Source organism: Salmo salar, chromosome ssa12 (assembly GCF_905237065.1).
Source record: "Salmo salar chromosome ssa12, Ssal_v3.1, whole genome shotgun sequence".
NCBI classification, from domain to species: domain Eukaryota; kingdom Metazoa; phylum Chordata; class Actinopteri; order Salmoniformes; family Salmonidae; genus Salmo; species Salmo salar.
This window is the reverse complement of record NC_059453.1, coordinates 36898244-36913788: the sequence shown is the minus strand read 5'-3', so window position 1 is coordinate 36913788 and position 15545 is coordinate 36898244. Positions and strand designations below refer to the sequence as shown.

Here is a 15545-nt window from a genome sequence, read left to right as displayed (position 1 = left end):
AGCACCCTTGATAAAGATAAGCAAAAAAGACGGTATACCGTGCATTCGGAAACTATTCAGACTCCTTGACTTTTTCCACATTTTGTTACGTTACAGCCTTATTATACAATGGATTAAATACCCCATAATTACAAAGCGAAAAGTTTTTTTTAGAAATCTTGGCAAGTATCTTATTTAAATAAGGTATGTTTTTTTTATTTAAGTATTCAGACCTTTTGCTATTAGACTCAATTGAGCTCAGGTGCATCCTGTTTCCATTGATCATCCTTGAGATGTTTCTACAACTTGATTGGTGTCCACCTGTGGTAAATTCAATTGATTGGACATGATTTGAAAAGGCACACTAATGTCTATATATAAGGTCCCACAGTTGACAGTGCATGTCAGAGCAAAAATCAAGCCATGAGGTCGAATACATTTTCGGTAGTCCTCAGAGACAGGATTGTGTCGAGGCACAGATCTGGGGAAGGGTACAAAAACTTTTCAGCAGCATTGAAACTGCAGAAATGAACACGGTGGCCTCCATCATTCTTAAATGGAAGAAGTTTAGAACCCCCAAGACTCTTCCTAGAGCTGGCCGCCCCGCCAAACTGAGCAATCGGGGGAGAAGGGCGTTGGTCAGGGAGGTGACCAAGAACCCGATGGTCACTCTGACGGAGCTCCAGAGTTCCTCTGTAGAGATGGGAGAGCCTTCCAGAAGGAAAACTATCTCTGCAGCAGTCCACCAATCAGGCCTTTTATGGTAGTGGCCAGACGGAAGCCACTCCTCCAGTAAAAGGTACATCACAGCCCACTTGGAGTTTTGCCAAAAGGCACCTAAAGGACTCTCAGACCATGAGAAACAAGATTCTCTGGTCTGATGAAACCAAGGTTGAACTCTTTGGCCGAATGCCAAGTGTCACGTCTGGAGGAAACCTGGCACCATCCCTATGGTGAAGCATGGTGGTGGCAGCATCATGTTGTGGGCATGTTTTTCAGCGGCAGGGACTGGGAGACTAGTCAGGATCGAGGCAAAGATGAACGGAGCAAAGTACAGAGATCCTTAATGAAAACCTGCTCCAGAGCACTCAGGACCTCAGACTGGGGCGAAGGTTCACCTTCCAACAGGACAACGACCTTAAGCACACAGCCAAGACAATGCAGAAATGGCTTCGTGACAAGTCTCTGAATGCACAGCCTGAGCCCGGACTTAAACCCAATCTAACATCTCGGGAGAGACCTGAAAATAGCTGTGCAGCGGTGCTCCCCATCTCAGCTTGAGAGAAACTGCAGAGAAAAATGGGAGAAGACTCAAGGCAGTAATCGCTGCAAAAGGTGCTTCAACAAAGTACTGCGTAAAGGGTCTGAATACTTATGTAAATGTAATATTTCAGTTGTTGTTTTATACATTTGCAAACATTTCTAAAAACCTGTTTCTGCTTTGTCATTATGGGGTATTGTGTGTAGATTGATGAGGGGAAAAAAACAATTGAATCCATTAGAATAAGGTTGTAATAATGTAATGAAATGTAGAAAAAGTCAAAGGGTCTGAATACTTTCCGAACGCACTGTAAATACAAATGCTGAGCTATATTGTATGCTCAAATTTTTACATTATTTTATACTAATACAATTGCTCAGAGAAATAATATATCTCAAAAAGATGAATGGCACACCGAAAGATTATTATGAAAACAAACAATCTGCATTAACATTCTACTTTTTAAAATGAATCTCACCTTAAATAACTGTATTGTGGTCTTCCATGGCTCCCTGTTTTACTGGAGTATAAAAATTAGGTAACACGCATGTAAATGTATCATCCATCACCATGGGAAAAGGCGAAGAACTCACAATGAGTACAAAAAAATTACCACTTACCACTATTATGCCAACAATTAGGTTTAAAACTTCTGGAACAGTGATAAACCTGCCTGATATTGGAAGCATGTGTATCTTGTCCCCACACACAGTAAGGAAGATGGTTTGGGATGTAAAGAAAAATCTAGAGCCAAATTTGGAGAATTACAGAACATCTTCGGGTCACCAAGTAAGTCTTCAAATCTATAATGCCAATAGGCTTTTTGGAAGGGTTGCCAGAAAAAAACTTAATTGAGAGCAACACACAAGGGGAAACGCTTGGGAGTTTGCATTGGCACTTGGATTTGAACCTGAGGATGGTCTGATGACATAAGTAGAGCTCTTTGGCCATGCACAGGAGTGGTGGGTTTGGCATCAAAAGAATGCATATGCAGAAAAGAAAAGAACCTCATACCTACTTTATGGTGGTAGATCTTTTGATGTTATGAGCTATTTTGCTTCCACTGGTCCTGGGGCCCTTGTTAATGTCAACAGCATCATGAACTTTACCAAGTACTAGGGCATTTTATCCCAAAAACCTGGTTGCCTCTCCCAAGAGGATGAAACTTGGCCGCAAGTGGCTCTTCCAGCAAGACAATAACCCCAAGCGCATATCAAAATACACAAAGGAAATGGTTAATTGACCACAAAATCAATATTTTGCAATGGCCATCTGTCTATGGACTTGAAGCCCAATGAATACTGTGGTTTGAATTGAAAATCGCAGTCCATAAGCGCAGACAAAGGATATCAAGGATCTGGAAAGATTCCATATAGAGGAATGGTCTAAGATCCCTCCCAATGTGTTCTCCAATCTCATAAAACATTTCAGAAAAGGCTCAGTGCCATTATCCTCGCAAGGGGGAGGGTGCCAGAGTATTAAAAACAGAGGGGTCAAAATGATTGGCACCCATCTTTTTTTTTTAATTTTTTTTAAACAATTATTACTTGTCAAACAAAATCTCTTTCTCTGAGCAATGGTATTAGTATAAAATATATAATTTTCCCAAATTTTGTTTGGCATACAATATAGCTCAGTATATATTATTTATTTTTCCTCATCTTTATCAAGGGTTCCAATAATTTTGGACCTGTCTGTACAAGTATCTCATTTTACTCCTTTAACATTGCAATAGAAATGCTACAGCCACAATATAAATGGCAATACTTTGCGTATTATATCAACAGTATATCAAGGTTTCATAGTCGAGATTTGACTTCTTCCCATGACAATTTAGGATGGACCTTGGTTGAAAAGGTGCCATGGTTTCCACCATACACTGACAGTTCACAATCCATGATTTTTCCCTCATTTTAATACAAAGAGAGAGCAATGCCATAAATAACAAGCCACACTGCTTTCAAGGTATGTTTGTGTACATTTGCGTTACTTAACAAGTTTGCAGTTATTGCAAATGCGTGCTTTGAGCTCGCATAGCAAACATTTGTTTGGTTGTTGACTGGACAAAACCAAATAACATAACGGTTGGATGGGGTGAAAACGTCTACTTTAGAAATGGCTCAAACATGTATTTTTGGTGTAACTTAAATTTTGCAACATACCGTATTATAATGACCAAACATGTTATCATGCGAGGACATTTAACACACACAAAAATTCTAAATATCCAGCTTTCCCAATGAAATTATACCACACATGGTACACTTTCATATTGTGCAACTGTGCTCATGTACTGTACATGTACCCACTGCCATTGGGCAGTGATGGATATCCAACATAAAAATCTATCATTATTTACAAGATTCTACTTTATCCCAGTAATGCATTAACCGTTGACAAACTATAATGAAAGCAAATCCATTTATGGACAATGCCATTTCAGATATGTGCATCCTCGCTGTTGCTCCACACTGTTCATGTTATCATGGCCACAACACCCCCTGCAAAGTGAAGTGCTTTGAGACCTGGTGAAAAACTATATAAATGCAATAAAATATTATTGCTAATTTCAATTATGAGTGCACATATTTTATGAAAACCTCAAGGGTTTAGTCATTTTACCATGAGAAATGTGTGACCAAGTTAAAACTAAACCGAGTCCAATTGAAAAGAAATTCGACAACAAATGTGTTATTTATGCTGTTGTACAGTTTGAACCCCTACAAAAGTAGATCCATGGAATATCACACAGTATGTACCTCAAGGTGCAGAGATAATCCAGATGTGCATTTTTTTAAATCCAGATTACCCTTATATCTAATAATAATAACATAAAAAGGGTAAGAAAATCCCTCATTACTCATCTGTACTAATTTGGGAACATCTTATTGCCCAAGTCTTCACAAAACCTCTTTCAGATTTTTGCGACAACGCAGCCAGCTCCTGGATGAACTCTAGGATGTATTCACTTCAAGTCCCATAGACCAATGTTTCACAACTCCAGTTTGAGTACCGCCAACAGCACACATTTTTGGTGTAGCACCGGACAAACTCACCTGATTCAACTCATTGAGGGCTTGATAATTAACAAGTTGAATCAGGTGTGCTTGTCCGGGGCTACAACAAAAAAGTGTACTGTTGGGGGTAATCAGGGACTGAAGTTGGGAAACACTGCATAGACTGCCAAAACATGCAGTGTCAAGATTGTGAGAAGCTGTCGTCCTTATCGGAATCAGGGGATGCCGGTCGTGACATCTCAAAGAAACTGGATGAGCGAGAGGGCTTTCTCGAACTAGAGGCCTTTTTCGATTTTAGCAGTTGAAGCATCTCGGCCAGCTGTGCCTCCACCACCGCCATGCGGCCATTAAGAGACCCGATGTCTCCCCTAAGTTCCTGCTTCAGCTCCAGGAAAGAGGCGTGCATGGTCTGTACGGGTATAGGACAGACAACCAGCTTCCCTTTTGACTGCACAGGGCTCCGGTCCTGTGGAGTGCGGGCGTCACCCACGTTATCTAAGCGCAGGTCGCTCTTAGTAATACCGCTGTCACAAGAGTCCGTCTTCTTGAGAGACATCTCGTTATGGGACTTAGTCCTGTCCGGCAAGGTCTCCATGGACTCGGCCTTAGAAACGCTGCTCCATGACTCTGCTTTCACAACGGACTCCTTGAAACGACCCCAGCCCTTTTTGGTCTTTGGCGCAGGCTCTGCGGACTTGCAGCCTACGAGGTTGCCATTTTGGATGGCAGGGGCATGAAGCATGACTCGGCTAGAGGGCTTGGAGGACAAAGATGACAATGTGGACGAAGCTGTGGGAGTGGCAGGGCTCTCGGTCACCATGATGATGCTGGTGGAGGCGAGGACCTCATGGATCTTGGTTTGCTCCAGGTGGATTGTGCCCTTCTCCACGTCTGGTGGCTCCCCCTGACTAGCTCGCTCTGCTGCCAGTCGCGCCTCCCTCTGCTGCCGGAAGCGCTGGAAGAGGCGACGGACAGGGTGGTCCGGAGGAAGGTTCAGAGGGGCCTCATTATTCCTTTTGAGCATCTCCTCTTCCTCACGTTTCACATCACTGATCTTCCGGAACACTATCTGTAACAAGAAATCAGAACATCAGGTTGGGATCAAGCCCATCAAATTCTTTGGGTCCAAAATGACATTTGCTGCATTACATCTACTCAATGCGATACCCTTTAAATATTTAACTTTAAGTATTTCTTGGGACACTTATGACTTAAACCAGGGCTGCCCAACCCTCTTCCTGGAGATCCACCATCCTGTGGGTTTTCAGTGCAACCCTAATTTAACACACCTGATTCTACTAATTAGCTGCTCAACAAGACCTTAACAAGCTGAATCAGATACGCTAAATTAGGGTTGGACTGAAAACCTACAGGACAGTAGATCTCCAGGAAGAGGGTTGGGCAGCACTGACTTAAACGTTTCTAAACTGAAGGAAAATAGCATAATGTCCCTCAGCCTCCAAACATACACTACATGACCAAAAGTATGCTCGTCAAATATCTCATTCCAAAATCATGGGCATTAATATGGAGTTGGTCCCCCCTTTGCTGGTATAACAGCCTCCACTCTTTTGGGAAGGCTTTCCACTAGTTGTTGGAACATTGCTGTGGGAACTTGCTTCAATTCAGCCACACGAGCATTAGTGAGGTCGGGCACTGATGTTGGGCGATTAGGACTGGCTCGCAGTCGGCGTTCCAAAGTTTGATGGGGTCTGTGCAGGCCAGTCAAGTTCTTCCACATCGATCTCGACAAACCATTTCTGTATGGACCTCACTTTGTGCACAGGGGCATTGTCATGCTGAAACAGGAAGGGGCCTTCCCCAAGCTGTTGCCACAAAGTTGAAAGACGAATGTGAATTGATTGCCCCTCATCCATCTTCAGAGTTCGTTCTGTTAGGTGACCTAAACTGGGAGCTGCTTAACACCTCGGCAGTCCTACAATCTAAGCTAGATGCCCTCAATCTCACACAAATTATCAAGGAACCCACCAGGTACAACCCAAAATCTGTAAACATGGTCACCCTCATAGATATCATCCTGACCAATTTTCCCTCCAAATACACTTCTGCTGTTTTCAATCAGGATCTCAGCGATCACTGCCTCATTGCCTGCATCTGCTATGGATCCACGGTCAAACGACCACCCCTCATCACTGTCAAACACTCCCTAAAACACTTCTGCGAGCAGGCCTTTCTAATCGACCTGGCCCGGGAATCCTGGAAGGATATTGACCTCATCCCGTCAGTCGAGGATGCCTGATCGTTCTTTAAAAGTAATTTCCTCACCATCTTAAATAAGCATGCCCCATTCAAAAAATGTAGAACTAAGAACAGATATAGCCCTTGGTTCACTCCAGACCTGACTGCCCTCGACCAGCACAAAAACATCCTGTGGCAGACTGCAATAGCATCAAATAGTCCCCGCGATATGTAACTGTTCAGGGAAGTCAGGAACCAATACACGCAGTCAATCAGAAAAGCAAAGGCTAGCTTTTTCAAACAGAAATTTGCATCCTGTAGCTCTAACTCCAAAAAGTTTTGGGACACTGTAAAGTCCATGGAGAACAAGAGCACCTCCTCCCAGCTGCCCACTGCACTGAGGCTAGGTAACACTGTCACCACTGATAAATCCACAATAATTGAGAATTTCAATAAGCATTTCTCAACGGCTGGCAATACTTTCCTCCTGGCTACCTCAACCTCGGCCAACAGCTCCGCACCCCCCGCAGCTACTTGCCCAAGCCTCCCCAGCTTCTCCTTCACCCAAATCCAGATAGCAGATGTTCTGACAGAGCTGCAAAACCTGGACCCGTACAAATCAGCTGGGCTAGACAATCTGGACCCTCTCTTTCTAAAATTATCCGCCGCCATTGTTGCAACCCCTATTACCAGTCTGTTCAACTTCTCTTTTGTATCGTCCGAGATTCCTAAAGATTGGAAAGCTGCCACAGTAATCCCCCTCTTCAAAGGGGGTGACACTCTAGACCCAAACTGTCATAGACCTATATCCATCCTGCCCTGCCTTTCTAAAGTCTTCGAAAGCTAAGTTAACAAACAGATCACTGACCATTTCGAATCTCACCATACCTTCTCCGCTGTGCAATCCGGTTTCCGAGCTGGTCACCGGTGCACCTCAGCCATGCTCAAGGTACTAAACGATATCATAACCGCCATCGATAAAAGATTGACAGAGTCGAAAGCCTTGGCCAGGTCGATGAAGACGACTGCACATTACAATCACCGCATTCTTATCGGCAGACTCAACAGCCTTGGTTTCTCAAATGACTGCCTTGCCTGGTTCACCAACTACTTCTCAGACAGAGTTCAGTGTGTCAAATCGGAGGGCCTGTTGTCCGGACCTCTGGCAGTCTATATGGGGGTACCACAAGGTTCAATTCTCTTTTCTCTGTATATATCAACAATGTCGCTCTTGCTGCAGGTGATTCCCTGATCCACCTCTAGGCAGACGATACCATTCTGTATACATCTGGCCCTTCTTTGGACACTGTGTTAACAAACCTTCAAACGAGCTTCAATGCCATACAACACTCCTTCCGTGGCCTCCAACTGCTCTTAAACGCTAGTAAAACTAAATGCATGCTTTTCAACCGTTTGCTGCCCGCACCCGCCCGCCCGCCCGACTAGCATCACTACTCTGGACGGTTCTGACTTAGAATATGTGGACAACTACAAATACCTTGGTGTCTGGCTAGACTGCAAACTCTCCTTCCAGACTCATATTAAACATCTTCAATCCAAAATTAAATCTAGAATCAGCTTTCTATTCAGCAACAAAGCTTCCTTGACTCATGCCGCCAAACATACCCTAGTTAAACTGACTATCCTAACGATCCTCGACTTCGGCGATGTAATTTACAAAATAGCCTCCAACACTCTACTCAGCAAACTGAATGCAGTCTGTCACAGTGCCGTTTTGTCACCAAAGCCCCATATACCACCCACCACTGCGACCTGTATGCTCTAATCGGCTGGCCCTCGCTACATATTCGTCACCAGACCCACTGGCTCCAGGTCATCTATAAGTCTTTGCTAGGTAAAGCTCCGCCTTATCTCAGGTCACTGGTCACGATAACAACACCCACCTGTGGCACGCGCTCCAGCAGGTATATCTCACTGGTCATCCCCAAAGCCAACACCTCCTTTGGCCGCCTTTCCTTCCAGTTCTCTGCTGCCAGTGACTGGAATGAATTGCAAAAATCGCTGAAGCTGGAGATTTATATTTCCCTCACGAACTTTAAACATCAGCTATCTGAGCAGTTAACCGATCACTGCAGCTGTACATAGTCCATCTGTAAATAGCCCACCCAATCTACCTACCCCATCCCCATATTGTTTTTATTTACTTTTCTGCTCTTTTGCACACCAGTATCTCTACTTTCACATCATCATCTGCTCATTTATCACTCCAGTGTTAATCTGCTAAATTGTAATTACTTCGCTACTATGGCCTATTTATTGCCTACCTCCTCACGCCATTTGCACACACTGTATATAGACTTTTTTTTCTTTTGTGTTATTGACTGTACGTGTGTAACTCTGTTGTTGTTTGTGTCACACTGCTTTGCTTTATCTTGGCCAGGTCGCAGTTGTAAATGAGAACTTGTTCTCAACTAGCCTACCTGGTTAAATAAAGGTGCATTTTTATTTATTTTTTTATAAATAAAAACACAGAATCATCTAAAATGTAATTGTATGCTGTAGCGTTAAGATTTCCCTTTTTACTGGAACCTAAAGGGCCTACCCCGAACCACGAAAAACAGCCCCATTTTTCTATAATGTTATTCGACATGGAGGGTCAGATGGTGGTGATGTGCTAAGAAAGAGGTACAGTAATTCTTTCATGAAGCAAAAGTGTTGGAACAATAAAGTTTTGGCATTTGGGAATAGTTAATGCCTCATAGGGGAAGTTGGCACTGACTAACCAGGTTTGACTGTAATTCAAATCTCAATCGTGGAGAGTTTGGAAGCGGTAATGTTTAATTAGATAAAATGTAGGTAATATTGTGCAACATCATTACTATAAATATGTAGAACTAGCACGTTAGCGTCGAGGACACAACCGCTCACTGCCCTAAAAATATCAGTGCGGGTTTTGTTTGTCTCATTTATTTATTTATTACATTTTGAATTGCCAGCTGGAAGCTCACGGGAAAAAGAAGTCTGCATTGTGTTTATGTACCACAGTGGTCTTTATTTAGCTGCGCTCAGCACAAACACAAAGCAATAGCAGCAAAAAGTAAAGCAGTTTCCCCTCACCATAGTTATATATCAAGGCAGTGGAAATGCAATGTGTGGCCCCTTTTAAAATGGATGAATATATTGAACCACATTGAAATCATGGCAGGTGACACATAAAACAATACAAACGCATAAATAAGTAATGTTGGGGATAGGAAACGTAATCAAAAGGATAAATCTTATATCTGTCTGCTAATACAAGAATATTAAAGGCCCAGTGCACTAGTTTTGTAAATATATATATATAATAATAAAGATTTTTCAAGGGGTGCTGCAGCACCCCTACTTCCCGTGGCTATGAGTACATGTATGGTTTTGGGAGCATTTATTTGAAACCTTGAAATTGTATTAGTTTAACCAAGTAACAGACATTAATTGGTTATCTCGTCGCATCAGATATTTTAGAGTGAAGTGGGTGAGGTTAACATTGACCCAATGCCTATCTAAATGCTTTAAGCAATGCTTTTTTTTCAAACTTGCCAGATTTAGGCAAAGCACTGGTCACAATCAAAACCCAACAACTTTCTGTCTCAAAGCCTGCAAATGCATCTTTAGCTGTCCATTCAAACAGAGGCTGTCTATGATTAATACACATTCAGACTCTTCTCCAAAGGCTGCTCCAAAAGGCAGAGACTATCCCACAGTGCAAATTACATTTGTGTATTCATAAAGCACAATCCCCTGAACAGCCAATCAGATCTTTTGTATTTTCGTCAGACCAGAGAGCTGAGAACTGCTTGACCTGAGGAATGATTCAGTATGGCTAAAAGGTAGTGCTGAGCGATTAACCAACGTCGGTTCAATTATTTTAATTCCATTTCATTTTTTTTCCTTCTGTGAGCTCAATGTGCACATTGCACAGTTTCTCTACAGATAAATCATATCTAGGCTGAACTGTGCGATGGCAGTAGGGAGTTATAGTTTCCAACAGGCCAATATTTGAAAATAATATACTGCTCAAAAAAATAAAGGGAACACTTAAACAACACATCCTAGATCTGAATGAAAAAAATAATCTTATTAAATACTTTTTTCTTTACATAGTTGAATGTGCTGACAACAAAATCACACAAAAATAATCAATGGAAATCCAATTTATCAACCCATGGAGGTCTGGATTTGGAGTCACACTCAAAATTAGTGGAAAACCACACTACAGGCTGATCCAACTTTGATGTAATGTCCTTAAAACAAGTCAAAATGAGGCTCAGTAGTGTGTGTGGCCTCCACGTGCCTGTATGACCTCCCTACAACGCCTGGGCATGCTCCTGATGATGTGGCGGATGGTCTCCTGAGGGATCTCCTCCCAGACCTGGACTAAAGCATCCGCCAACTCCTGGACAGTCTGTGGTGCAACGTGGCGTTGGTGGATGGAGCGAGACATGATGTCCCAGATGTGCTCAATCGGATTCAGGTCTGGGGAACGGGCGGGCCAGTCCATAGCATCAATGCCTTCCTCTTGCAGGAACTGCTGACCCACTCCAGCCACATGAGGTCTAGCATTGTCTTGCATTAGGAGGAACCCAGGGCCAACTGCACCAGCATATGGTCTCACAAGGGGTCTGAGGATCTCATCTCGGTACCTAATGGCAGTCAGGCTACCTCTGGCGAGCACATGGAGGGCTGTGCGGCCTCCCAAAGAAATGCCACCCCACACCATGACTGACCCACCGTCAAACCGGTCATGCTGGAGGATGTTGCAGGCAGCAGAACGTTCTCCACGGCGTCTCCAGACTCTGTCACGTCTGTCACGCGCTCAGTGTGAACCTGCTTTCATCTGTGAAGAGCACAGGGAGCCAGTGGCGAATTTGCCAATCTTGGTGTTCTCTGGCAAATGCCAAACGTCCTGTACGGTGTTGGGCTGTAAGCACAACCCCCACCTGTGGACGTCGGGCCCTCATACCACCCTCATGGAGTCTGTTTCTGAGCGTTTGAGCAGACACATGCACATTTGTGGCCTGCTGGAGGTCATTTTGCAGGGCCCTGGCAGTGCTTCTCCTGCTCCTCCTTGCACAAAGGCGGAGGTAGCGGTCCTGCTGCTGGGTTGTTGGCCTCCTCCATGTCTCCTGATGTACTGGCCTGTCTCCTGGTAGCGCCTCCATGCTCTGGATACTACGCTGACAGACACAGCAAACCTTCTTGCCACAGCTCACATTGATGTGCCATCCTGGATGAGCTGCACTACCTGAGCCACTTGTGTGGGTTGTAGACTCTGTCTCATGCTACCACTAGAGTGAAAGCACCGCCAGCATTCAAAAGTGACCAAAACATCAGCCAGGAAGCATAGGAACTGAGAAGTGGTCTGTGGTCCCCACCTGCAGAACCACTCCTTTATTGGGGGTGTCTTGCTAATTGCCTATAATTTCCACCTGTTGTCTATTCCATTTGCACAACAGCATTTGAAATGTATTGTCAATCAGTGTTGCTTCCTAAGTGGACAGTTTGATTTCACAGAAGTGTGATTGACTTGGAGTTACATTGTGTTGTTTAAGTGTTCCCTTAATTTTTTTGAGCAGTGTACATTGGCAAATATTGTACAATCCAAGTGTGCAAAGCTCTGCCAAAGGTGATTCTAACATATTGACCCAGGGGTGTGAATACTTATGGAAATTAGATTTATGTATTTCATTTTCAATAAATTTGCTAAACATGTTCTGACTTTGTCATTATGGGTTATTGTGTGTAGATGGGTGAGAAATCAATGTAATAAATGTTGAATTAAGGCTGTAACACAACACAAAATGTCAAGGGGTATGAATACTTTCTGAAGGCACTGTATCTACTTCTCCAGTATCCCTGCACATGTATTGGAACTGACCCAGTATATAGCTAGCTTACATCTCATGTTCTTATTTTGTTTGTATTAATGTTATTTTAGTACTACATTGATATTGATTACTGCATTGTTGGGTTTAGGCAAGAAAGGTATTTCACCGTACTTAACTTTTATTTTAAGTAACTTTTATTTTCATGACGGTCTTCATCCATAACCCTTCGGTTATACGGTAATTATGCCAGCACTACAGCTGAAGTGTTCCAGCTCCACCATCTTCAGTAAATTACACCTGTAATATGTCGTCTTATCATGGCTACAAGAAGTCGCCGCATTGCCCATAACTGTCTCCATCTTTATCCGTCTCTAGGAATGTGGCAGATTCATTCAGTTAATATTAATTTGTTCATGACCATGAGCCTATTTGAGATGCAGTATGGCTAACAATCAAATGTGTCCATCAATCTGTGTCTTGTGTTAGTAATAAGACCTTTCTCAGATCATGATTAAATGTGGTCATGCAGACTGCAGAGGCTTTCCCAAAATCATTCTGGCATTAACCACGTAATCAATATCTTTATTACCCTAGTCGTGGGGTTTTTATTTAGTAATTTCATCTGGTGAAATTGAATCATGACAATGGATTAATATGTGGGTCAGGGGAATTTTAAAAGTTCTTGGTGGTCGTATAATAAAACATAGACAAAGAACAAGAGAGTAGTTAGTACAAACTGCTTTAGAGTGGATTATTGTTGCTAGTTGTTTAATGTTATATGAAACGGCTGGTCATGAAATCATGTAGACCACTGTGTTATTAGGAAATACAGCACAAATACTGTAGTCCATCACATTATTGTATTAGACTTAGATTAGATTTAGACCTTTATCCCAGACCTGTATCCCACATTTCTCACAAGATCAGTAATATGGGCTGAAACTTGTCCAGCAACCTTTCCATAGGGTTTCTTAATACAGATATCTTCGATTGGTGAAAAAGACATAAGAACCTTATAGAGTAGAGGGATTTATTTTTGTAAATCCAGATGTGTAATGGAAAAAGATCTGTCTTGTGAAGCGACTGCAGACGATGCAGTATGGGCTATTGCAGGTGGAAGACGGGCATTGTGCCTACTCAAGCGAGTCAGGGTCATTTCTCACACAGGAGATCATTATTGCACAGTGCGGCAGAATGGGTCCCATGCAGCAGGGCTGGGTTTCAGATCGATCAGGGGAAGGGAGAGGCCGTGAGAGGGGTGGAGAGACAACAAAAGGGAAATAAAGAGAAAGAGATAATGGGAAGAAGATGGAGAGAGAGACTGGTGATGACAGACAATTCCCACCTAGTGTTTAATCAGCCTAGGGTGGAGAGGTGGTACACATAGGATTCAATGGAGGCTGCTGAGGAGAGGACGGCTCATTATATTGGCTGAACGGAGCGAATGGAATGGCATCAACCATGCGTTTGATACTATTCCACTGATACTGCTCCAGCCATTACCACGAGCCTGTCCTCCCCGAATAAGGTGCCACCAACCTCCTGTGATAGGATTTGTCTTTTGATCATAAAGTTGGTGTTACTTATCTTGTTAATAGTTATGTACTTTGTAGTAGTCATCGTAGCACAACATGGAAGTGGTGGTATGTGGTAGTAGGTACTGTATTGTAGTAGTAAAGTATTGCCCAATACTATACAATGAGGGAATATGATTGTAGTGTGTTTTATCCCTTTTGGCTGGCTTCCACCATGATGTCCTGGCAACATTGCCAGGCTCTGCTTTGACTTTGCCTTTTAGAGGACAATTGTCTGGCATTGGTGGTTAATATTATGAACCCTGAACTATCTGATCAGCCAGTCAGAGAAGTATGGGTTTACCTATCTAGGGTCTAGTTCTTCTCAAGGTTTTTCTTTACTCCAGTCGCCTTTTGCTCTTTGTGGATTTGAGGCCCATGCTTTTTTCCCCGACCACTTCATTTGTAAAAAGTGATATACACATGAAAATTAATTGACTGAATGACTGATTACGAATTGAAATTCTTGGCACATGGACAGTGATCGAACTAGTGACTAATGTCTCTCTGTTGTAACAATATATTCCCAGAGCTCGTGTGTTAATCTATTAATCACTTTTTGTGCAAAGCCCCTTGCTGCTGTACTCAACTGCAATACTGGAGGTCTTTCACACTTCCTGTTTCTAACCTTGACCTTCTGAATTCTGGTACAGAAGGGAATAATTTAAAAACAAATCTGTTTCATAGTAAAGCAGAAGAGGATCTGACCATTGCCCTGAAGGAGTCCCCCCCCACTCACCACCTAGGTTACTTCCCCTTCTGAAATGTCATGTTTTTTTTACTTTATGCAAATCTCAAGGGCCTTGGTTTGTGCAATGAGATTTGGAAACAATTAACATCACTAAGGGGCAGTATTTCTAACTTTAGATCTGTGGGTTTGACAAACATTTTCCTGCAAGTCTCCCATTCACATCAATGAATGATTCACGTGAAAGTAATGCATGCTTTCCCATACTTGGGATGGGACCCCAACTATCTAGATAAAGCATTTATGAATTGGTAAGTTGATAGGACTGCGAAATGTTACATGGGCGAGGAGTGGGGTTGAATGAGTCATCCATAACTATTTAATTAATATGATGTAACAGTTAAATAAAGGTCATATCAAAGATTCATACATATTTGACATCCATCTTGCAGGCACTCTAAGACAAGTTGAAAGCAGCTCTCTCGTCAAATGTAGAAAATGTATGCACTCACTGTACTGTATGTCGCTTTGGATAAAAGCGTTTGCTAAGTGACATTTATATATACTATGCATTTCCACTTCTCTCACCTCAGATTATGCTGCAATGTCAATAGTTGCATTGCCATTTACTTTTTAAAACTAGTAATCGACAGCCTTGGAGACATTTGATCATGTGTCATTTAATTTGGTTTATAAACTGGCATGAAATTAAGTTTCCAAAATAAATCCAGATTGCATATCGCAGTAGCTCTGCTAAGAAAGAGCTCATTTCATTTTGTAAAGATAGATGCACAATGGGTATGTTCCTAATTATTCCCTTTTCACAACCGATCTGAGTAAACCACCCAACAAAAATAAACTACACAAGTAGGAAGCTATTTAAATTCTTGTTGGTGAATCTGGTCCAGTCTCTCCAGAGTGTATGGTTCATTCATTAAACATAAACCACGTTTCCAACCACGGTTTCTATGCAAGTCATACTGTGTAAAAAAAAAACAC

At 42.5% G+C, this 15545-nt stretch overlaps 1 protein-coding gene across 1 annotated transcript in view; it reads right to left on the bottom strand.

The window, feature by feature from the left end:
* Positions 1 to 1107: 1107 nt before the first annotated feature.
* The window catches only part of LOC106564801 (potassium voltage-gated channel subfamily H member 1), a 73659-nt gene continuing 59221 nt past the window's right edge, over positions 1108 to 15545 (bottom strand). The window contains exon 12 of the mRNA XM_014131207.2: positions 1108 to 5326. Coding sequence (XP_013986682.2) covers positions 4439 to 5326 — 888 coding nt within the window. The 3' untranslated portion in view covers positions 1108 to 4438. The remainder of the gene's footprint in view (positions 5327 to 15545) is intronic.